The 24,672-nt window shown below is 42.3% G+C and overlaps 1 protein-coding gene across 4 annotated transcripts in view; it reads right to left on the bottom strand.

Annotated features, from left to right (window-relative positions):
• The window catches only part of nrxn3b (neurexin 3b), a 279,140-nt gene that overhangs the window by 161,756 nt on the left and 92,712 nt on the right, over positions 1 to 24,672 (bottom strand). For all 4 annotated transcript variants that reach the window (XM_072362420.1, XM_072362416.1, XM_072362417.1 and 1 more), the window contains 8 exons: positions 9,496 to 9,699; positions 7,906 to 7,932; positions 6,447 to 6,566; positions 3,906 to 4,018; positions 3,364 to 3,632; positions 2,874 to 3,064; positions 2,581 to 2,754; positions 790 to 816 (listed from right to left, as the gene is read on the bottom strand). In XM_072362420.1, the coding sequence (XP_072218521.1) occupies positions 790 to 816; positions 2,581 to 2,754; positions 2,874 to 3,064; positions 3,364 to 3,632; positions 3,906 to 4,018; positions 6,447 to 6,566; positions 7,906 to 7,932; positions 9,496 to 9,699 (1,125 nt within the window). The remainder of the gene's footprint in view (positions 1 to 789; positions 817 to 2,580; positions 2,755 to 2,873; positions 3,065 to 3,363; positions 3,633 to 3,905; positions 4,019 to 6,446; positions 6,567 to 7,905; positions 7,933 to 9,495; positions 9,700 to 24,672) is intronic.

The raw sequence follows: 24,672 nt of genomic DNA, 5'->3' as shown, positions 1-24,672 counted from the left end.
CATCTATGCAAATCTAATGTCTGCGTGCACACAATGACACTCATTTGTGAGAGTGAGCAGCGGACGATTCCTCTGTGTTCCGGTGTTGCGGCAGGGTGGGGGTTGCTTGCTCTCAGAAAAAAAACCCAAAAACAAAACAAAACAAAAGCTCACCTGGCAGCAGATATGATGGGACGAGCGAGTCCCAATACAACAGCAGTACAGCGACAGTGTTTAGATGTGCAGCGACAGCCTCTTTCTACCATCTGCTGCTGTGTGTCACAGCTGGCGTTTTCATTCAGGAACACATTTTCTCCCACAAACTGTCTCCTGATCATTTTGAACTACCTCACTCACCTGACCTGATTTGTTTTAGCACTTTTAATTATAGTGCGCAAGCGATGAAATCTCGCCACTTTATTAAAAGTTATTTCACACCCAGTCTGGTTCTTCTCAGGGAAAGAAAGAGACACTTCAAGCACATCTATACACTTTTATGATAAAGCCTGCTGTTAAATTGCACTGTTAAATTTAGACTGCAGCGGTGTCATAGTATGAATATGTAACAGTATCCGTACCCTGACGCTGCAATAACATGCCATCATTTTTAAAAAAAAATTCCAGTTGCTTAATAACAACTTCTTTCCAGCCAGGACTTTTTCTCTTGTTATGCAATTTTTTTTTTTTCAGAGAGCAAGTCACCGCTGCAGCGCTTGGGCGACCTCATTGCCATGGTGACACCCACGATGCATTGCACACAGCAGACTTTCAGGCGAGCAGGCCTTTGAGAGGCGGAGTTTAACCGTCTACCTTGCAGGTCGGCTTTGGTGAAACCAACTTTGTTGGCGCAGAAAGAAAAAAACAATCACAAACAGAACAGAGCAGAGCGGGAAACAAGAGTAAAGGTTAGTGAGGGACTGGCACTGTTAAGTGTTCTGCAGACTTGTTCAAGGGGGTGACTTAAGAATGAGCTATCATGGGGATGTCTACCATAAAACAGGATGTTTAATTGTTTTTTTTCTACGTTTTCAACATCAAACTCGAATGTTCACTGAGGCTGCTCAGTTTGTTTGAAGTTCTGATAGTCTTTTGCTGCCCTCTAGAGGAAATTTGTGGAAGTCTAACACAAATGGTACACTGAAATGTCTTGAGCCGCCCCCTATTTCTAGATATTTTGCTCCCAAGGCAACAGACTTTCATGTATTCTTTAAAATTGGGACAGAGAAATAGTTTTCCAAGGTCAATATCAGTCCAACCCTGTAACTGACCATTTTCAGAGGATTGTTCTTTTGTTTTTTAATTTTCTTAGCCACTTAATGCTGACTTATGAATCATTCAAGCCTCTGAAACTTACCGAACTGAAGGAATGAGACAGTGTTTCAAGTGCCTTGGAATAGTATTTTTGTATCAACAAGGTGATTTCTAAAGAGCTATTATCTGAAAACTTGGCATATCTCAGCATGTTGTGCATTGTGTCCTTAAAATTACTAAGACAAAAGAAATGGGAGGTCAAAAAAAAAAAAAAGAACATCTGAATGTGATGTAATGAAAAAAATCTTATACAGGACCTGAGAGATGCACCTGGCACTTCAGATGATCCATCTACTGAAGTCTCATCAGAAATGGTCTTCATGGATAGGTGGGAGAAAAGGTATGCTGAGGCATGCCAAATCACACAAGAAGTTGACTGAAAATGAGTGCCAACAGGTCTAATGGAGGGACGATCATCTTGACAGAGAAAGGAAGAAAAGGCAGCTGACATCCAAAGAAGAGCTTTGGACTGTCCTTCAAGAAGCCTTGAGAATTATTCCTGAAGTCTACTTAAAGAAATGACAAGAAATCTCATCTAACAGCGTTCAGGCTGTGCTGAAGAATCAAAGTGATAATACCAAATGCTGACTTTCAAACTCACTGAAATAGTAGAAACAGTTTTTGCCCTATATACTGTATTTCAATCCCTGTTTGCAGATATCTTAGTAAGTCGTTGCATCTATTCTCCATTTTCCTGGCAAGATATAAAGGAATGAGGGGTGGCTCAAGAATTCTTCACAGTAGACCACGCAGGGAATATAGTAGGCATTTCAACTCATGAGGGTACTGACGGGAAAAGTCAGCAATGTATAAAAAACCACATGTATAATTTAGAATAAAAAGAGAGGAGAGTTATAAGTGTGAAGAGAAACAGTCGTGAGCCATGCATAACAAAGAAATAATAGTTGAAGATATGTCAGATTACTGACTGTATTACTATATAAATATATATATATCACATCAGCAGCAGCTGATCAAAGTCTTGCGTTGTACAATTATGTATCATTTAAAAGAAACTCTAAAAGTTCTCTTTTATCTTATAATTGGGGGAAACAGAATGTTTTGTTATTGGCGCTTTAGTGTTTTAGCTTTCATGAAACATATCACAGAAGAAGAAGAACAAATTTAGAAACATCATCCGATATCGTGACAAATACCTGGCAAAGAAAAGGAAAATGAGGATTAACGATGCCGCCAAATGTCTTTAAGGGCTACTAAGGAGCCTTTTAATTGGCCTAATAAATCTCACGCAGCGGGTTGGGATTCTTTTACGCTAGAGGCCATCTGTACCTTCACAGCCGCGCTCAACCTGCCCGCTGCGAAAGAGGGCATCGCTGATGAGGTCTGGCAGGCGACCGTTTAGATCAACTGAGGCCAAGCAGCCCTGGAAGCCTTCCCGAGAGACCACCAGCTTGGGGAGATTCTGATACATGTTGGGTCCCAAACCTCCAATGAACAGGTCACCTGATAACACACAAAGAGACGGGCCGATGCCACGTTTGCGTGATGAAAATGCATTTGCAGCAGAACGCAGTTACAGTAACAAGGCACACACTGACTTCCATTTTGAAAGCATGTGGTACCTTTAAGGTCCAGGTTCTTGGCTCCGTTGACGTTCTGGGTGACTGACTTTGAGTCCACCTTGAGTGTGTGTGTGTTGGCAGCGTCCCGTGTGATCACCACATTGTGCCACTGGTTATCATTCAGTGGGTTGTCGCTGTTCCCTTTCAACAGACTGGGCCCATTCCCCAAGTCAAACACATAGTGGATAAACCTGGCAAGAAACAAGCAGCAGATGAACACACTGAAATCCTGTTGTGTGCTTTTGAGTGTTTTTTTTTTCTATATCTTGCAACACAGATTTTTTGTAATGTAAAAACTATGACGGGTACAGCTCTATATAGGAGAGGTGCACCTGAGATTCGAGATCAATAGTCTCATCAACGCAGTTAAATTCATAATGCTTTCAGTAAGTGTCTAAATCCACATGAGCACAGCTATTTTAAATGTATTAATCATCTCTGGACTCCAGCTTTTCAATAAAACATCAATATGCTCATCAATCCCACTCACCCTTTGACCAGCTCCACAGCGATAAAGTCGTTCCCATCTCCACTGTTGAAGATGATGAAACCATCTGGTGAGGTGCTTTTGAACTGAAAGAACAGGTGCATTGTGGTATAAGCCTGCAGAGTGGGCAAGCCCAGGTAGCTGCCCTTCGTCTTGAAGGTGACCGGGTCGGCGACAATGAAGCGCATGCCGAAGCGGGCGTTGAGCTCGCAGAAGTCGATGTCCCCATTCTTGCACATGTCAATGTACTGCATCCCATTAAATTTGAGGCTCTGAGTCGTGGAGAAAGGATACTGCAATTAATACAATGTCAGAGATGGCAAACCGACAACTTTGTGTTTTAAGTAGTCATACCCAAACCATCAGAGGAAATCATTCTTACATAGCTGAGACAAGTAAGGTTGGACAAGACAAGCAAAAATCTGTCTATACTTTGGCTGCCAAAAACCCCAAAAACCATCTGTCGCTGACGTGAGGTTTCACTCGATGAGGAATAACTTAGCATTTGAGTTTATCAGTTCTAAACTGAGTATTACTCTTGATACCTGAAGGTGGCCAATAAAGGAAGAGGGTGTAGATGAAACAAAGCGCTTCTCAGTCAAGATGCCCGTCTCCACGTTGCTGAACTCCAGGCGAGTGTGGTCGCCCGCCATCTCACCTGCAGGGGGGAGGGGAAGGGAGGCAATGAGAGAGACGGAAGAATGAGCTGGAGGAGGAGAAGCAGGGAGACTGCAATCTAGTTTGACTTTTTAGTGCCACGTTGTTGCAAAGCTCCTGCCAGCAGTCTAATTGTGAAGGTTTACCATGCAGAACATTAAATTAAAAAAAACAAAACAACGTGCACACTGAAACAATAGGCTCTCCACTCAGTCGTGTCTAATTGTGTTGCAGAAGTATGTGAACTCGATTTAAAGTACCCTGAGAATCATTATGCACGTTCGTGAGGTCTGGGTTTGGTTTCCAGCCCAGCATCGAAAGTTAAAAAATAGAGGAAAAGGAGATAACATGCAGAGCAAAAGACCAAGAGAAAGGACTAGAATAAACGTTGGACGGGCTTTTATTCGCTTGAGAGAGCTCAGAGAGAAGAACAGGTGGACGGGCAGATGCAGTCTTAGCTTTGTTGCTGCTATTAGTAAGTAATAACTCATTAGCTCTCTTGTCATTTCTCCTTCTGCTCTGCATAGGTTGTAAATCAGAGGGGATTGAAGCTGTGGTTGAATATTAATATGCAGTATATAAATGTATCATATTTATGTACTTCAGACATGAACGTATTTATCAGATATTGAAACCTAAGCTTGAACTTTATTGTTATTATCCCTGCCTCACAGATAAAGCCTCTGTTAGTCGGCTCACTTCTGTTTCATAAGCGCTTTGTAAATGTTACACCAAAGTCTTGGAAGTTTCCCTGTAATATACACAATGTTACAATCCTTCAAAAATGTAAACTTAGAAAAAGCTAACTGTATTTCTTTGTTTAGCACCAGTATCATATTATATAAAAATGTGCAGTCATATTCCTGTTAGGTCCCTACAACGTTCTTCTTCATTGTCACTTGACTCACTTGATTTTTGGTGGTTTCTGGGCGTGTCTTTGTTGGCCAATGCAGTGTGTGGGTGCTCGGAGGTAGATTTGTTTTTAATGGCAGTGGTGTTACATCCCACATGCAAAAAATGGCCGAAGTGTTTGTTGAAGAGGCATAAAAGGAAACGCTGATAAACTTCTTTAAGTAAAGATACAGCTTTTTGGAAAGGGCGGTATGAACTCAACTGAAGACAGTAGGAGGACTAAAACGACAGGCATCTGTTCAGACTGCTGTCAATCACACATGCGTATACAGCGTGCACCGTTGCAGCAGCTTTCCGTGGGACTGGCTGATGTGTAGATGTGTTCTTTAGCTTAGAATCACTGTGAAAACATAATTTCTTTTATTCACCGCAAAAAGCACTCTGTCTGTTATTATGCTGCATTCACTTGCAACTGGGAGACAACACAACAGAGCAAGAAGTTGGAAAGAAGTCTGCAACTTGGGTGAAATTCCTCAAAAGCTTTTTTTTGGGGGGGGGTTGACAAGGAGGGTTTTACCCCCCAATTACGACTTCATCCCCACTAAAAGAGATACAAATAACAGCTTGAGGGATGTTGAAACATTTATCTTTCTTATCTGTAATCATAAATATTACAATACACAGTATATTCCATATTAATGCTAGGAAGATGCTTGCAGTAAAATGTCAGACACCCCTGAAGCGGACTATACCATTTCATTGTCTGTCTGCCTGTTACTGGCTCACATCCAAGTCGGCGCGTTGCAAGTAGCTGTAGATGAATGTAAGAAGCTATCTAACTAGTTTATTACACTTAAGCTTATCACTTTCAGAGTTTCAGAATAACATTGTGTCAGCTGACTTCAGACAAATGCTAATGTTGCGTCTATGGCTTCCCATCTAAATGTAAAATGTCATCATGTGAATGTTAGCTTACATGTTATTAAATGTTAGCTTTGTGTCCTGTGCGTGTCACTCTAGTAAGTTGTAAACAATGCCTAAAGCGTGCTGTGTTGCCAGGTTTGACAGTTGCCCCCTTTTTACACCCTGGAGAAAATGTTGACCCCCCCCCCCAAATTGTCACTGTTTAATTCGCACACTGGGAACATCAAATTAAGTATTACCAAGCAGTGACAGGGCCAAGTTTGAAGAGCCTTGATAGCAAACAGTGATCACTAATATTCCGCATACTATGCCTTTAAAGAAAATAAAAGGCAGTTAAAGTGCACACGAATCCATTGTAGCATAGGGCTTATTTTTCTTATATCTGATTTAAGGAATCCAGCCTCGATACACAATACTGTAATACTGACAATCTAAAATGTTGTGGATAATACATACTAAAAATAATGACACCCTCTTCTGTGGTAAAGAAACAAAAGCTATACTCTTACTGAAATATTAGATTGAAGAAGCTTCTGAAATCAAAACAAAAATTTGATCGGTGAAAAAGAAGAGATCACAGAATCCAAACGAACAAAGGAAAACACATAGCATGCATATCAAGGACATTAAAGTTATATGAAAAAAAAAGATACCTTCAGCCATGTCGTCATCCACAATGAGTTTGAAGTTTTTACCGCGGCGGACCACTCGCACTGAGTGCCATTCGTTGTCGTTGAGCTTTTGTCCGGCATAAAGAACCTCAGGGCCCTTGCCTGAAGATGAGGGTCAGTTAGTCGAGGGATGGGGAAGGCACAAGCAAAAACCAAACCAAATCTTTGTTTCCTCAACAATAATAACCACCGGCAGTTGTTTGGGTTTCATACAAGCATCCTTCCTTGTTGCTCAGATTTAACTCACAGCGTTACTTTTCAAACAGAGATTTGGCTTGTTTTTGACATCAGACGAAAACAATGTTTGGTGTTATTCATACAAAAACACAACATCTAACTAAAAACTTAACCTAATTGATTCTGCATTGACTTAAATCCACTAACATATAGGCTATTTAAGGATCTCTGCTAAATTACAGGAGGAAGACAACCACAAAATGTAAATTTTTAAGTACTTTTAACTGAGTACTGTGAGTAATCTAAGATTTTATAAAGCTAGACTATTTGTGGAACCACTAGAGGGCAATCTAGCCCCACAGAGTTTATCAAATGACCTTCTGTGGCTATTTGTTCCAGATTCAGGTTTTTAATATGGTGACTAAACTTTTGCTGTTCACTGTTGTCCATAGAGTGATGGATGCACAGTTTATGAATACGGTAATATGATAAACAGTTGTACAGTTAGCACTGAATTTAATCTAAGTGACTTATATTAATCAAATCCATCATAATGAATCAGCTAAAAATCTTCTGTGGCATTAAAATGAGCAGGTAACTGCAGTGTGCCGCTTCATTCAAGACATTCTTAGATACCCTAAACTCTTATGAGGCTGTGCAGACTTGTCCACATCAAGAAATGTAACTCCAACAATCTAAAATGTTGCAACCCAAGCGAACGGTGGAGTGCTCACCATGATGTTTGAGAAAAAATGGTACAATTTGGATCACTTTTAGGAAGATTTGATGAAAAATTTTGAAAAAAAGACAGCCAATCTAAATATTACCGAGGGTCACGTTCTCTCTTTTGTCTGTTTCTAAAAGATTTTTTACAGTTTCACCCAGTTTTTCTTATCATCTTCATATTCTTTAAGGAATGTAGCGATAAAAGCTATGGCTCTAAGAAAACAGCCCAAATGAGCACACCGAGCCTAAAAAAGTCTAAATGTTTAGTAAGTAGCTATAGGCACTCAGGAAGCGATTTAAAACTAGTTGGCTGAATTAATTAGGAAAATGGGCCATTTAAGCTATATAAAGAACATTAAGTCAGATTTGCATAACTTTGATCTCTGGCTATTACTACCCCCCCCCCCCCCCGTCTTATCTGAGAAATCCTCTTATCAGCCCCCTGCATTCACACATTTCTGCCCTTATACCTAGCACACAGACTACAATCAAACATTGACTGAGGGAGGAAGGCTGCAGAAGAAGAATGTTGACTTACTGGTGTTACAGTTTATCCTCACACAGTCTAGATGGGGAGGGGAGAATAAGTGACAGATGAAATCGCATCCTTCAAGGTTACAGCTGCAGACATCCAAGAGCAAGTAAAGCCACCTTCCGGGGACGGACACATGACGCCAGCGGCCATTTTCGCCTACTGGACTACTGATGTTCAATGTTACTAAAGCAACATTAGAAACCAGATCACTGTTTAATGTATCCATAAATACTGGTTATTCCTGCTGCGCCCTATGCTGTTACAGGTACAGTTGGCTCATAATGTCAACATCGCTTTCATTGGAGTTTGGTTACATGTTCAATTAACATTCATAATGGTCGCTTGCATTTCAATGGCCACATCGATTTTGCAAACCAGCAACTGGAGCCCAAATGTTTTACCAGTGCCCCATTGAATACTGTGAAAGAATGCAGGTTAGCATAATAAATCAGAAGAATGAGACTTTACATGTCTCCTACTAAAAGGTGTGGCTGTGAGAGAGCACTGAGCCTGTGCTTGTCAGGTGCAGGTTAAAATCAATGTGACCCAGGCTGTTCATGTGCCGTCAACCGCGACAGAAAAGTGGGAGCAAACAGCCTCGCGCCACGCAGCACCAACACAGCACAGAGGCCTAAAGACCCCCTTTCAGGGGATATTGTAGAAGTTTGATTTGTAAAAAAGACCACATTGCAAAAATATGGACCACAGATTTTTTTGTGATTTTTATCATCTGTGGTGAATGAGTGCCTGAGTCATTTTGCATCATCTTGTATGCTTTCTGTCCAGAGCATCTACTTCAGGCTCTGTGACATAAATGCGGGCACTCTACTGCTCTACTGCTACCAGTCGTCCCACCATCTGCAGGCGTGCTGGGTGCTGTGGCATCGGGCTGTTTGCCAGACGGGCCGCAGGCTCTGGGCCTTTGAAGGGGTGAGTGCCATCTTTGAACAAGGCATGGGAGATGCCAGCTAAACCAAGGGTTACAAATGGACAGAGAAAGACATGAACCTTCTGTCATGTGGAAAAAGAAAAAAAAAGAAAATCAAAAGACCACACAAACAAACCCACACGATAAAAAATGCAGACCGTCGGTGCGGCACTAAAATGTAGAAACGCCTACTTGCAGGTTTGAATAGATGGCAGAGGACTGTGTAAAATGTTGGTCGTTGAATAGTTGCCATCTATTGAAATAATTCAAAAAGTGAAATGCTTGTGCCTTTGTAAAAGAAAAAGATCTGTTGGTACATAATGACTGGTATGACTAAAAATGAGCTATGATCTGTTCAAAAGATGCGTGAGAGCATGGATAACTTTGTTAAGAGTTAGACTGATGCATGTAGAATTCTACTAAAACTGAGAATCAAGGCAGGAAAAAAAAATTTACAGTCCAGGCAAGTCAAAAACAACACATGCAACCATGAAGATAAACCACAAAACTGGTTTAGTATGTGTTAGGTCTGATAAAAGGTCTCGGCCAAAAAAGACTAAAGCAAAAGAACAGAAAAGAAAAAAAGAACAAACAAACACCAACAGTACGGGCCTCCCCCTGAGCTCGAAGGGAGGGCGAGCCAGTAGTGGCGGCTTATACGATACCTAGGTTGACCGTCAGTTTGACCCTCCCGCTATCCAGCTCGAGCCGCAGAGTATCTGCCGACTCACGGGACGTGGCGGCCATGAGCAGGCCGAACGCCCGCTGGGACATGAAGCGCAGGGAGACGTCCTCGGCCTCGGTGTGCATGATGTTCGGTATCACCACCTTCATGTACATGCTGCCGTCATAAGACAGGATCGATGCCTCTGTAACAAAAAGGAAGGGACAACACAGTTCAAATCAACATGAAATACATGAAAATATAAAAAAAAAAGTTATGTGAGGAAGGAAAGAGGCTGTCCATTTGTTTGACAGCGGGAATAAGCCAGCGATACCAGCATAAAAGCAACAAATATGGTAATAAGCTGCAGCTGCTTCGCCTCCTACTGACAGTTTTGTTTATGGTGCTGGAGCCTCCGATAAGGTGAAAGCAAGTGCATGCACACACGTGCTGAGCGAGGAAGAGTGAGCCCACTTAAAAATGGGAACATGGATGTCAGCTTGTCCCTCATACTTTATTAATGGGAAACACACACACGTACATCCCCCACATGCCAAGATGCAGCTGTATCATCGAGCGACGGGTCTGGGAGCAGCACACACACACACACACACACACACACACACACACGAGCTGCTCAGAGTGCAGAAAATTCAATCATTGTGCTACTCCCTCCTCATTGTGCAACTCCCTTTTACAGGCGTCAGCTGGTGCCTTTACTCGCCCTGTAAGATCTTATTGTTGTGAATGTAAAATGGGATATGCAATGCAACTGTGTTTTACACCCCCAAAAAATAACCTTTACGTGCCCGCATCATCAGACAATACAAAGGGGTATACGAATGGGGCTTTTGAGGCTTCTGGGCTAGAGTCATCTGTTTCTTTCTTTAGAGCTGAGATAGAAGGTGAAGAAGCTGAGTGATAAGGGGGAAGACCGTCAGCAGACTGGAAGCCTCTTGGGGAGAAAGAGAGAGATTAAAAAGGGTACCCAGCCGTGAAATACGTGGTTCGACACCTCAGCTTTTAAAAGAAAAAAGTAGCCCTGTGGCCTCAGTAATGCACCACCGTTTCACTGGGTGTAAATGCTGAGGCTGCCGTGTCATTTTGGAGCATCACACAGCAGGCAGGTCGAGCATGCAAACGATGGCGTGTTGCGTCTCGTGCGCTGTGTTCTGCTGAAAACAAGAAAACAAATAGACGAAAAATAAAGCGCCTCTTTCGGATCGATTTGAACAGAGGAATGTACTCAAGCAGAAGGCGTTGCACTGTGAGTACTATTGGATTTTGTTTCCATTTAATGTCCAAATTCATGTGGTGTGTTGTAAAATTCATATATAAGCAGTGTGAGATCACTCAACCATTCATCTCACCAAACAGTCCGACGCCATAAAACCCCACATTTGTCTGTGTTGGTTTTTATATCCACTCTATGAACAAGCTGTCGACTGTGCCAGAACGGTAGCCTGGAGGACAATGAAACCTTGGCTTACCAGTGCTCTACTCAGTCTTAAATTGCGTGTGCTCTTCCCTTTTTTTGTCTGTGTTTTCTCTTTTCTGAGACACACACTCATTGGATACTGTGCAAAAGTTTTGAGCCATCCCCTGGGTCTTATCATTTTGTTTCCAAGGAGCCAGGCTTCCTTGTTAAATGGATCTGCAGGCTTTCTGAAGGCCTCTCAAAGTTTTTCTTTCGGACATTTTTTCTCTGAAGCAGAAAACTTTGCCATCTTATCTCACAGCGATTAGAGTATCCGCAAACAAGCTGAGGAAATAGGACAAGAGATTCTTCTGAAAAATGTTTTGGGCACTTGTGGCCTTTTGTGCGACAGTAGACAGGAAAGGGGGCAGACATGCAGCAAAGGGCATGAGGCTGGGACTCGAACCCCAGCCAGCTGTGCTGAAAAACTACAGCCTCTGCACGTAAGCCAAATAGCACCATGGACAAATGATTTGTAACTAAAGGAGAAAAGGTGGAGGTATGACATAAGATAATAAGAATAATAATAATGACATAAGAACTGGCCTGAAAATCAGTGGCAACAGGTCTTAAGGAGTGAGGTGTGTGTAAAACACAGTGGAGGCTCTGTCATGGTTCAGGGCTGCATTACAGTCAGAGGTGTTTGTGATCCCAAACACACTTGCCAATGCATACCTGGATAAAAAAAAACACACACACCATGTAACACAATCAATCAGCGACTGGCCCCTGAAAGACCAAAGCATCCAAAAAGTAGCTTTGGAATGTCATTCAGGAAGCCTGGAGATCTGTTCCCGAAGACCACTTAAAGAAATGACCAGAAAGTTTGTCGAAGAGGGTTCAGGCTGTGTGGAAGAATCAAGGTGGTCATGCCAAATATTGACTTTCAATTGACTTTCATTCGAATTCCACAAACTCCATTTTTGCTTCGAATTGTGTTTTTCAATTTCTGTTTGTACGTGCCATTATATAAAGTAATGAGTGATGGCACAGTACTGTCAAAGAAAACAAAAAACCTCAGTCATGCACCTGCATACACGAGCCTGTTCACGCACAGATCTCCCAGCTGACTGAGGCACGTATTGATTTGTGAAGCAGGTCAGGTCCCACGCTCAGTCAGCGTGTAGCAAAGTACACTCAAAGAGAAGAGGAAGAGCACGAAAAGTGATCTATGAAACAAACTAAAATGTCCACTGTGGCGTCTGAGTAGACACGGCACAGTGGCCTAAATGAAACTAATCTCACTGAAAATCCTTTTCAGATCTCAGTAGGTATTAGAATTTTTACACTGGGACTCAATTCAACCGTCACCGGATCCACCTTTGCTTTTACTGCGAGGTCTGAGACAGACTTCTGTTGGAATCAAATTAAACTTGAAGCAAATTTGCCATGCCCCGATGGCTGGAATAATAAACCACTGAGAGCCGGCAGGTGGCACGTTTACACTACACCAGTCAACCGAAACAAAACCACCGAGAGGAGAAATGACTCCATCATCTTGTTGCAATGCGGTGTCCTGCGGGGAAAACTCTGGTCCTGGCATCCGTGTGGATTCCACATTAACTTTTTATACACACCGAGCGCATTCTACCCTCATTGCAACCGTACTCCCTGACAGTAGCTGCCTCGCCCAGCAGGACAATGTTCCCAATCATCCTGCAAAAACGGCTCACTAGCAGCTCCATCGGACAACAAAGTGATCACCTGGCATCCAATCTTTTGCAAGTGGTTGACAAGAACCACACTCCTCTGCAGACACCCCCTCCTGCCACCAACAGGACTAAAAAGATCCACCTCCTGCTTTCCACTGCCAGGCTGGCATCGATCAGTGTCAGCTGGGAACGCCCGTCTTGTAGTTAAATGGTTTTTCATTGTCCTAAAAAGAGTTCAGAGCGTTTCTTTTCCATTGCTGCTCCTAAAGACAGAAAACTTAAACGGAGGCGAGGCTGCGTCAATCTGCTTAATTTGGAACCGCAGAATATAGGTTCGAGAGAGAAGGCCTCGTAAAAATCACACTCCCAAGACGACTAATTTAGAGTGATTGACAGGACAGAATCTGTTCGAAGCCTCACGCTTCTGGCTCGTCAAATTGTTTTAGGAGTCCGGGGGCATAAATGGAAAAATAATTACCTCGAGTAACACAAAATAAGAGAGGCAGCATGAAGCACATATAAAAGAAGACATGTTAGTTTGTCTTATGTTGAGTTTAACGACCAAAAGTGTAAATTTATTCGCAGTGAACGTCACATGTTTCCTTTTTTTTGCCATGAAAAAACTCTCATGGCCTTGAACGGTGTGTTACTTCACTGGGGCCTTATCTCCCTCCACCAGCAGATAGCGCTGCCTCCCCGGTTTACTCTCACGCTACACTGTTAGCACTCTTAAAACTGGGGTAACCCCGCTCTAAACATTTGAGCCACAGAGCGTATTTGACGGAGAGGAGGCAAAGTTGCCTTTATGTTACTTTCTACAATCTTATGTTACATTACATAGCCATGAGAAACTCACAAGTGAACAAGTGAGGAATACACTTGTGGGAGGGGTCAATGTGTGGTTCAATATCCTGCCCGAAGATACTTTGACAAATTTAGATTTTAGAATGTAGCTAATATTTGAAAGGTAAAGGTCACCAGATCCACGGCTCTGTCTGGCTTTTACTGCCTTCTGCACCAATTTGTGTTTGCGCTAGCTTCTCGATTCATCGGCTCCTCACAGTACATGTATAAAGCCTCGTCCTGCATGAATTATACTTTTTTTTAATCCCAAAAAGGGAAGTTGTCTATGTAGAAATTAGAAGCTGTGTGACCTCGTCTTTCCGAGAAAGTAGATGGTGCTCTGCAGATTCAAAGCTCAAATCCTCGGTTGTGGCTGGTTGATTGATACTCATGATATGACTTGCAGCACATAATAAACGTCTTCTGGACATTTCGAAAATTCGATTTTCAACTGAAGGGAACTTTAAAAGAGAGCAGAGTGAAATAAACATTGCTCCCACACTGGATTCAGTGATGGAATGGCGACCAATGGGAGCCGGGATGGCCTCCAGGCCCTGAAATAGATTAAGCGGGTATAGAAAATGGACGGATGGATGTATTTAGGAATGTCAAATTGCTATCATTAACTAACAAAGCATTGTACATTCACATAAAAGTTGAAGCAGAAATGTCGGTGGATGTGAAGATGCGATGAGCTTGATGGCCACGTTGAGGTTCATCTTCACAAATTTAATAACCTCAAGCTCAGCTACCGCAAGTGCCGCTTCATAATTCTAATAGGAACGACTAATGACCTGAAACTCAGGTTGTATGAAATCAAAAGTCCCCTTTATTAAACCAGCGGATGGTGCAAAGCTGGATCACAGTTCCCATAGCGATGTAAGAGCAGTTAAGAAGCCCAAGCAGGCAAACAGCTACACCGATCAACACTTTCTATTTGTAAAGAGCTGAGCTCTGCACAAAGTGAAGACTGCTGCTGTGATCACCATCATTCATGTCAAGCGTAAGGCTGATAGCGCACATCCGAATGATAGTGCAGGTGACGGCACTCCACGCAGCCACAGTGCGCCCATGTTTAAAATTGGACGACTGCGCCGCAGAACTTCTTGGAAGCCCACTGAGACTGTTGCCGCTTCAGGATGTGCTTCTCTGTAATTTGGCATTTCTTAAGAGAGTTATCAGCAGTGCTGAGGATGTCGCTGCAGATGGTAATTAAGCTGCTACTTGTCAGTCGACGCGTGTTTGTGTGTGTGTGTGTGTGGATGTGCGCGTTTTCCAATGAACCCCGCACTTTACATAATTAGCAGTCCAACTAAAGCAGGGGATAGAGGAGGAGGGAAGCTATTAAGTGAGGAGCTTCACAAATATTGTGGTTATGGGGGGGGGGTCTGTCTCACAGACTCACACACACACACAAACACACTGTTCTGCCCAGCCTGTTTTCTTTCTGTCCGTATTTCCTTTGTCACTGTTTTTCCATTATTTACTTTGGCTGCAACTGTCTAGAATGATCTAATCTTTTTTATTTTCCCAGTAACAGAGTGACAAATCTTTGTTTTGATACACAAACCAACAAGAGTTGTTGTATTTCATGCAAATGCCAGTGAACAACCCCCAACACACACACACGGACACACTCAGTTTGCTGTCAATTGTCTTCAGGTTTGAAAAAATCACATCTTTGTCCTGACGGCGAGGATAAGGACACTGATAAAGAACTCTACAGACGCAAGATGTGTCTAACTGTCCTTTTACTGCGCTTCCACTCTTCTTCTGCTGTTCATGTGTGTCTGATTGTCCAGCGTTTGTGGACCACGGCGGCAGGAAATGCCCACACTACAAAGTGCAGGAGCTCTTGGTTGCTGGCGTTATCCGCTGTAATCCTCCCCATGTGATTGCACCCCTGAGACACACACACTCAAAAATGTGTGTAACAAAGTGCTGACAGAACAAAGGACCATCAAAAAACGACCCAAAATATCCCAGCAGACAACTGCGTCCTGTTAAAGGCGCAGTCCTGTCAAATAACCCAAACCTCCTGTGGCCCGGAAAGCACTTTACCGCAACAAACATAATGCTTTTGAAATGTGAGGTGGGGGACGCGAATCAAACAGGGCGTATACATTAGAGAGACGTTACAATAGTTCAAGTCTGACGAAGAATGAAGCTGTTTGTTTTTGCGGTTACCTGCAAATGTTAAGCACAGGGACTTCAACCCCCATTTCTGTCCATATCTACTCGAAACATGCCTCACAGCATGAAGGAAACGAACCATTTATTTCGATCGTCCGCATTAGTATGAAGTATAACTTATAACTGAATGAATGTACGTGAATAAATGTTAGTGGACTGTGCTCTCTATGTGTGAGCTGAAACTCAACTTAACAGTCGGACTTTTTTCGACTTGAAGGCTAAAGACCATCTTGCCAACCTGCTCTCATCCCAAGGGCGTCAGATACTTCCTTCCAGTCCCAAAGGAAGAGGTCTTTTGACCAAACCGTTAATCTGAGCCGTCATTATAACCTATTACTGCAAGTTTCTGCCACGAGAGCCATTGTACAGTGTGATGAGAGCCTGTTGTGGACATGCAATGAATTCTTGAACAAACAAACACCAAAACAGCTCAGTAAAGCAGAAGTAACTCTCCCAAGTTAGATAATCCTGTGTTTCCATAAAATATTAACAGGTGCAGCTTTCTCAGCTGAGCCAGAGAATTTTAAAAAAGAAGCGCAGTCTGTGTTTGTAATGAACCAGACTTTTGCCTTTTCACCAAACTTATGGCACCCTAGTGACATCCTAAACATAACGAATACAGTGCTGAAACCAGATTGAGGGAGCAGTGCATTCTGTGTTCTTTAAAGAAGGGCGCCTTCGGAATGCAGGGCTCAGGACGAGATTAGTGTACTCACTGATGATCAGATATTCTGCCACGCTCAACCGACACAGATCAGGATCAATCTTGAGCGTCAGCATATCAGAAATCACATGGGACAGTGAGGAGTCGGTATGAAATAGCAAGCAGTTTTGGCCATCAGATATATTGAACAGGCACTGCTCGGGGAAAAATCTCTGAAGCTTAATCAAAATGTAACTCTGGTATCTAAAATAAGCATCTATATATGAAATTGTACGTATAATCCCATAAAGCTCCTCACACTGTACTGTAAGGCGGGAACACTGTAGCGATTAAATCATTCCAACAGCGCTGTTGACTTAAATTCAGTGGTGATGGAAGTTATTGACTGGAGCTACTCAAATGTCTCTCAGCTAGCTTATGCCAACACAACCACAAGATGGATTATTCAAAGGCGCACAGCTACATTTGACCTGAAGGGTGTAGAAGTTTTGATTAACTACAGTTTTCGTGGTGATTTACAAGAGGGAAATTCTTCATACACATTCGTGTAAAGAGTCTGAAGCAGCAGTTCTCAGATCCCCCCCATCCAACCTACATGCCTATAAAAAAAGCTGCAAGCATTCTCAGGCACACATGGAGCGCACGTGCACGGGCAAACTGTGAAAGAATGATTTCTAAAACCCTTTTGGGACACTTTCCCAGAAAAAAACTAATGGCTACCCTGGGCTTCCATACCTTCACACAAGTACACCACTGAAACCTGTCTTAATTTCTTCACACATCAGGCCAAAATGCTGAGGTTTTGATAGAAAAAGTGCTCTCACAGCGGCAGATTTCCTTTGATTCCAAGTATTAGTTCATGTGACAATCAACACACCGACGTGCATTGCAGCAGTGTTTGATGTGCTTCATTTGCAAACATTTTTTGGATAATTCATTTGCACATGTGCAAACCTCTGTGCTGAGAAAAACCCTTTGGTGACTTTTTAGAAGTGGCGATGTTCAGGAACAACTGATCTAAAGACAATGGGAATAAATAACAGGGTGTCACCTCTGCTAAAAAGGAGGTTAGTGTTTCCTGAGAAAGTACATCGGTGATTAGGGTACTTTTCTCCGTGGCAGTTAAGTCACACAGAAGTCCTGGAAGAAGGGAAAAGTAAGCTTACAGTTAAGAGATAAGACAAATTGAATGAAAAAACTCACTTCTGGAAACTCAGCTGTACCTTCTGTTTACTATTTAAACCGCTGAGTTTCAGTGGTTTTCATCAGCTGCCTGACCTCGTCCTCGCACAGGCTGGTAGGCACCAGTGTAGCCCTAACACACTAACACCTCACAACCTTTCGACAAACCCCGGCGCCATCCTCGAACCTCGTCGCCACAAAGAAAACCCCCTCATGCTCACACGGGCAGGGAAAACAAATATGCAGTGGGTCCGCACACATGTCTACACAAGCAGTGGAGCGCAGCACCATCGGAGGGCAGCAAAGTCCAAGACAGCCAGCTGCTGCCGACACCTGCTTCACATTTGATGAGGCAGGAGAGGAACGAGGTGGAAGTGAAAACGGTGGAAACAAAAACAAAGAGAATAAAAAAACACACAGAATCCTGTGTCCTCAAAGGAGGAGTCAGATGATTTAGGACCAAGTTGAAGTGATCCAATATAGTGAGCCTCTTATTGCTCATCCACATTATCAATCTATGCAAATTCATGCTATAGCATCACATTGCAGTCTATCATTTTACTATAAACCCAAACCAACCCTTTAAGTGACTTCCTCCAGTTCAGGACTACAGTATATCCTTTTATTTGTCTTCCTTTCTCATCCTAAAAGTCAGTCCCTCTGGGGATCATCGTCTGTGCTGCTGAGAGAAGTTTGGAGACTCGTCAATTTCTCAGATGGCCGAACACCGATGGCTTGATTTCCTCCGAGTGTTCTCTCTCTCTCTCTCTCCCTCTCTTTCTCCCTCTCTCGTTGTGTGATAGGGAAAACCATACAAGATGGGGAAGGCTCTTGTGAGTGTGCGTTGTTGAAGGAAGAAAACGGCAGCTCATTCTGAACAACGTGTCACAGTGAGACTCTGGCTTTACATAACCCTGCACACTTCCTATGCACACATTTAATTACAAATGGGGATTAGAGAGCGACAACATAACATTCTGAGCGGCAGAAAAAACAGAAAAAGAACAGATCTCTCTAAAGTGCGCAAGGATCTGGGCCCCTCCCGGGTAAACATTGTCAAACAGGTCTGTCTTTCCCTGCTGCCTGTCTGGTATTTTTAACAACTCGGTCAAACTTTGTACTTGTTTGTCCAGCTACCAATGACCACCTTAGCCTTTATCTGCTGCTTTTATGTGAATTTGAGTTGTGTTAGCTCATGAGGCCTACTGTCATCTCGCAAAGAGTCTGTCTCCAAGCAACAAAAGCCAGAAGAGGGCATCTTTATTGGCAGGCATCATAAATAAAGAGAAAGAGATTTCAATCTAATTTTACTGCATGTTTTGAGAGATATTCCCGCCGCTGTAAACAGCAAGAATCAAAGTTCCATCTACATGGCTGCCAATCACTCTGGACCTTCCCTCTATGAAAACCACGTTTTCAGCGAATGAAAAGAATAAGAGAATAAGAGGATAAGAGGAAAGACAAATCCATTTTAGGATGAAAGAAAAAGTCTTCTGTCCAACGCTGAGCAACAGAATCCAGCCCGAGAAAGCGTGCGCCACGCTTGATAAAGCGGAAGATACCAAAGCAATTATTGTGCCCAATTCAAAAATCATTCAACCTCGCGAAGCAGATAACTGTAAAAGACAAAGCTGAGATGGGGAGTGAAAAGAAGGTCGTTGTTGGGAAATGTTTGGAGAAAAAAAAAATGCACGCCCAGGCATTTTTCTGCACCCAGCAAAATACAAGCAGCTTCAAATGAGAAAAGATTAATTTAGCACGCCTCCTGAGGCTGCAAAACAGCTCAAACACATGCACATGAAATCTCACCGGCCAAGCTTAGATATGAATATGTTAAGCTATGTAGCATTTGAAGGGGAAAAAGATGAATGAAAACAGGCAAATTGCAGCGGTGTATGAGCAGAAAGCCTTAAAGGGACAACACACACACACACACACACAAACTCACATGCCCAGGAGGTCATTTTTTTATTTTTAACAACATATGTTAATGTGCATTAAGTGGTTCATTTTGACGTTTGCTGTTGTAGAAACCCTCTGAAAATGAGACACAATCGACAAAAAGAATCGGATGCGCTGTGTGCTGACATGTTCCTGTCGTTTTCGAATGCTGTGTACAGAGCACCTCGGCACATTTATTCTAAACTTAGTCAAACAGTGTCTGGTGTCACAGTGACTGCTTTTTTTGTCACCTTCTGATAAGAACTTGAAAGCATACTATTTTTTTCCCCTCATCTTGATATGGTGACATTGTTTTTCTTTTACATTGTATTCTCTATTCCCTGTTTTATAGGAATGTCAATCATGCTATGTGTTTGTTACACACCAGAGGGGGAAACAAATATATCCCGTGTTGAGAAAACACAACCGGTGATTCATCTTGTGAATACACATATCACTGCAAAATGAGTGTGCAATATGAGATGCAGTGGAGAACTGCAGGTGTAGTTGCTGCTGATGCTTGAAATCGACCACCTGCTGTGCACTGTGGAGGCATCAAGACGCATCCCGTTCTAAATGGTGCACATCAGTAACCATTTCCAGGACCAATGAGTCATTACTGTCGGACAGGACAGTAATGTAAAAGTCTTGAGCTCCCCCTCATTTCTATATATTTTGCTTCCAAGCAGCCAGACCTTTCTGCAATCTTTTAAAGTGGTCTTGAGCAGTACTTCTCCAGGCTTTCTGAGAGTCTTTTGAAGTGTTTCTTTGGAGATTGGCTTCTTTTTCTCTCATTTTCAATTCAGTTTTCCTATCAGAACATTTTTGTTCATATTTTCTTCTTCTTTTTTTTTTTTTTGTTAAGCCACTTAACACTGACTTATGAATTATTCCACAATAAAAAAACAGGACCAAACTCAAGGGATGTACCAGTGTTGTGTCCACTTATAACAGACAACCTGGCAAAGAACCGATTCTAAATGGTATCTTTAGGTACTTTGTTAGTCACAGCCTGTTGCAAACACACAGAATTTGTTGAAGTTGAAACTACAAAAAATGCATCTGGACCTTGAGTTGATCCATCTACTGTTCAATGAGGCCTCATCAGAATTGGTCTCCATGTAAGGGTGGCTGTCGAATATCATTCTTAAGGAAAGGAAACAGGGAGAAAAGGCTGCTGTACTCTCTGTACCTCTAACTCTGTATCTGCCCTATGTACTGTACCCCCCACCCCCCTATTGTTTTTTGCTTTGCTTGTCTACAGTCTTTTTTCTCCATTTTCCTTGTCTGCTGTGCTCCATTTTACATCCTTGCCCCTATGTCCTGTGCACAGTACATACTGGTTGGCCCGTTAGTCAAGGCAGACCTTGTCGTGTCACTTTCTCTGTCTGCCAGGATAAATGTCCCAACCACGGTGCTTATCACCTGTTTAAGGTGAAAAGTAGGGCTGAGAAAAGGTGAGAGAAATACAAAGGCAAGAGGGAGTCAGACTGCACCGGTACAGAGATGGGTCGGGGGTGTGTGGTGGACCTTTGTACGACAACAGAGGATCTCTTCTTTGGAATGGAGGAACAAAAGAGAAAGATACAAACAAGTTTTGTTTGTATCTTTCTCCATAAACGTCAAGTGATAAAGGCAGAGGAGAATGCTTAATCACTGACCCCCAGCTTCCTCACCCCTCCTGCTCTGGGCGGAAAGCTACTTAATAACACTGGAAAAGTATCTCTAAAGCTCCAGTTGTACATCATTCTATCCTAAATACCATCAGTTAAGGAGAAAAAAACTGCTAGAAGGTGTGTTCTTGTTCAGCATGTGCTATGCGGCTGCAGGGTTCCACCTTGAAGTAATGTTCTTTTATTCAAACTGAATTGTCTGCCTTTAGATTGGAGTGTTATGAAAACGTCAACTCGTACTGCCAGTCAGAAATGTGACCTTTGGGATGGTCTCTTAAGCATCCTATAATTGTCACACTGCCAGTCAGAAATGTGACCTTAGGGATGGAATCTTAAGCATCCTATAATTCACCTTCTTACCAATGTAAAAGCACTAATGGCTAAAGCACTGAAGTACAAAATCCCACCATGATCTATACATTGTCAGGTCAAAATCCCGTCTGAGATAAAAGTTTAATGTCAGCTACTTCACTCCAGATTAATGAGGAGACACTTCATCTGTTTTAGACTTTTGATTTACTTGGTATTTGAGTACACCAATAAGGCAAACACTTGCGAAAAAAAATGGTGAAAGCGAGACTGAAAGAAGTTCCACACATGCTTCTTTTATGTGAAGGGTTACAAAAATACAAAAATAAATAGATGTGCACTCTACGGCCAAACTAAAGCCTAAGTAAAGGAGTTAAAGCTTATTTCAGTACATGCTATTTGTGGACTTCATAGGCAACTGACATGTATGTAACATATACAGTACTCAGGTAAGGCAATAAGACAGTGGTCCTGATTAGATGCAGCTTTTTATACTGAAGACATCTTGAGTTATGTACCATATTTTGCACACTATAAGGCTCACCTGATTATAAAGCGCACCCTCAATTATGGGGTCCATTTCTGTACTTAACCCATACATAAGGCGCACCTGATTATAAGGCGCACATATTACCTAATGTTCTCTGATTGGTTTATCGCTGCCAGCACACGTAGTGTATGTATTACGTCCCTCAGTCAGCGGGAAATGGTCAGACTGTCAAGGACAACATCGTTGGTCGTTTTCACACTTATAAACTGCACATGGGTCTGCATCACCCATCTCAGACTGAAGAACAGGCACTCACTGGGACATGGGCAAAAGCATTAATGATGACACGATTCAATCACTAAGTACGAGCTCCATACAATCTTCGCCCCATTCAGAGTGAATGGCTGAGATCCGCCTAACCCTGGATTCACACCGAACACAAAGCGAGCGACGGAAGTGACCAGTGTACAGAGAAAGAGGCGTGGCAAAAGTGAACATGGCGGTGAGCGGCGCGAAGGGAGAGTAAATGCGCTCCCCGCAGTAAATTCAAAATGGCGGCATCCGTGACAGATTTTGGAATCCGGTGCACACATAAGGTGCACGGCCGTTTTTTGTGAAAATTTAAGGCTTTTAGGTGCACCTTATGGTGCTGAAAATACGGTATATATATACCGTATATACTAAAAGCCTTAAATATATATATATATATATAGATAGATAGATAGATAGTACAGGCACCTGATTCTAGTTCATCATATGGAATCAAAATCATGCGCAGTAATAATCAACCAAAGGAAATTATTTGCACAGAGGCAACCTCAATTATGCATGGGCTATTATAAGCTTCAAGGATTATGGGAGACTTTCAGAGTTTCTTTTTTCTTCCTCTGTGGGTGCAAAAGGCTTTCAGACAAGCATTTAAATCATGCCACTCTGCCACTCTTGAAATGGGCATTTAGCATATCTGAAGAACCCAGCTCATCTGAATACAAATGGCTTTGGCGAAGATCTTAACTATTAACAGCATATCACATTGGGTGGTGAGATGTTTCATATCTCTTCCCTTTGAAACACTATTTTTGCCTTAAATCCCATTAGGTTCAGATGCTTTGCAAACATACCAAGAGCCCCCTGTGAAAGACAAAATGGGCCACGGACGTCACCGTCAGTGGTAAAGATGAGATGCAGTTAATACTGTTGTGTCCTCACCCTGAGGTGAGCTTTAGGGATTTGCAATACCAAAGCACACGAGTACATACTCCAATTCAAAAACATTTGGGAAGCTATTTCAAATTAAAAGAAAAACAAAATGTAACGGCTTGCAAATCTCATAAACCAACATTTTATTCACAATGTTGAAGAGAAAGCATATCAAAATTTGAAAGTGAGATATTTGATTCCTTCATGAAAAATGGTCATCATGTGTATTACCGTGGGGCGTCCCCTCTTCTTTTAACAACAATCTGTAAAAGTCTGGGAACCGAGGAGACTGGTTGCTGGACTTTTGGCAGAGGAATGGCTCTCATTCTTGTCTGATAGGGGATGCTGGATGCTCAACATCTTCTCTGTCATATTTTGTGTTTCATGATGCACCAAAGTCAGTGAAAGGTCTGGGCAGCTGGCAGACGAGTCCAGCACTCTGGCTCCTTTTCCAAAGCAGCCATGCTGTTGTAACAGATATGCGGTTAAGCATAGACTTGCTGTGTGCTCTCAGACAAGGATTATTGGAAGTGTTCCTGAGTCCATGCAGTGATTTCCATGACATCCGTGACGGAATCATGCCTTGTTTTTAATGCATTCCTGCCTGAGCGCCCGAAGATCACTGCCATCCATATAGATTTTCGGCCATGTGTATTCTCGGAATGTTTTGGTGATATTAAGCACAATAGATGATGGCGTAATTAAAGTCTTTGCAATTTTATGTTGAGGAACCTTATCTGAAACCGCTTGACAGTTTTTTGCAGATTGCTGGGCTCCTATCTATCTTTTTTTTCTGAGAGGCTCTATCTCTTTCCGGTGCTCTCTTTTTTTTAATACCCAATCATGTAAATGACCTGTTGGTAATCCACTAGATTAGTTGAATCATGGTCCTCTAGCGCTTTGTACCATTTATTTTCAAGCCTTTTGTTGCCCACAATTCTTGCATTTCTTTTTGATGATGGCAGTTAAAGAAATGTTGAAATAGAAACATTTTATTGAAATCATAAATAAGGATTTTCCAGATAGGAAAATCCCATATACAGTATAGAATGGTGGTGAGCGTCAATGTCACCCATTCTCTGACCTTTAATTACAACTTGCGATTAAATTGTAGAAGCCCTGTGGCAGCTTATTATTTTACTGCCACTTTGAATGAACTTTGGTCAAAGTGAAGAGGTAATTGTAACGCGTGTGTGTTGGAGCATTTCTGTCTTTGTGAGAACCAATGTGTTTGATCCTATTAAAGCATTTAAGTCGAGATGAAACAATATGCGAGGGGGAAAAAATAGAAAGAAAAAAAGCAATGCCCTCATGCTAACATCAAGAGAGCTTGTCTAATTTCACCAAAGATTCTTAGACTCAAGCGCACTACAGAGTTTTACAAGTGGTGTTTTAGCAGGGCATCGCCTCTAGTAAAAAACATTAAAAGAAAGGAAGCAAACCCTGTAACAAAAGATGTCATCACTCATCTGCGGTGGACACACTTCCAGCCATCAGCTCAGGCCTGGAGCCATTAGTTCTCCTTTCCACAGACAGTCGGGAAAACACAAGCAC

The sequence above is a fragment of the Leuresthes tenuis genome, unplaced genomic scaffold (genome assembly GCF_036924035.1).
Source record: "Leuresthes tenuis unplaced genomic scaffold, fLeuTen1.0.hap1 SCAF_13, whole genome shotgun sequence".
In the NCBI taxonomy this organism is placed as follows: Eukaryota; Metazoa; Chordata; class Actinopteri; order Atheriniformes; family Atherinopsidae; genus Leuresthes; species Leuresthes tenuis.
Note: the sequence above shows the minus strand (reverse complement) of the source record. Positions and strands in the feature narration are given on the sequence as shown.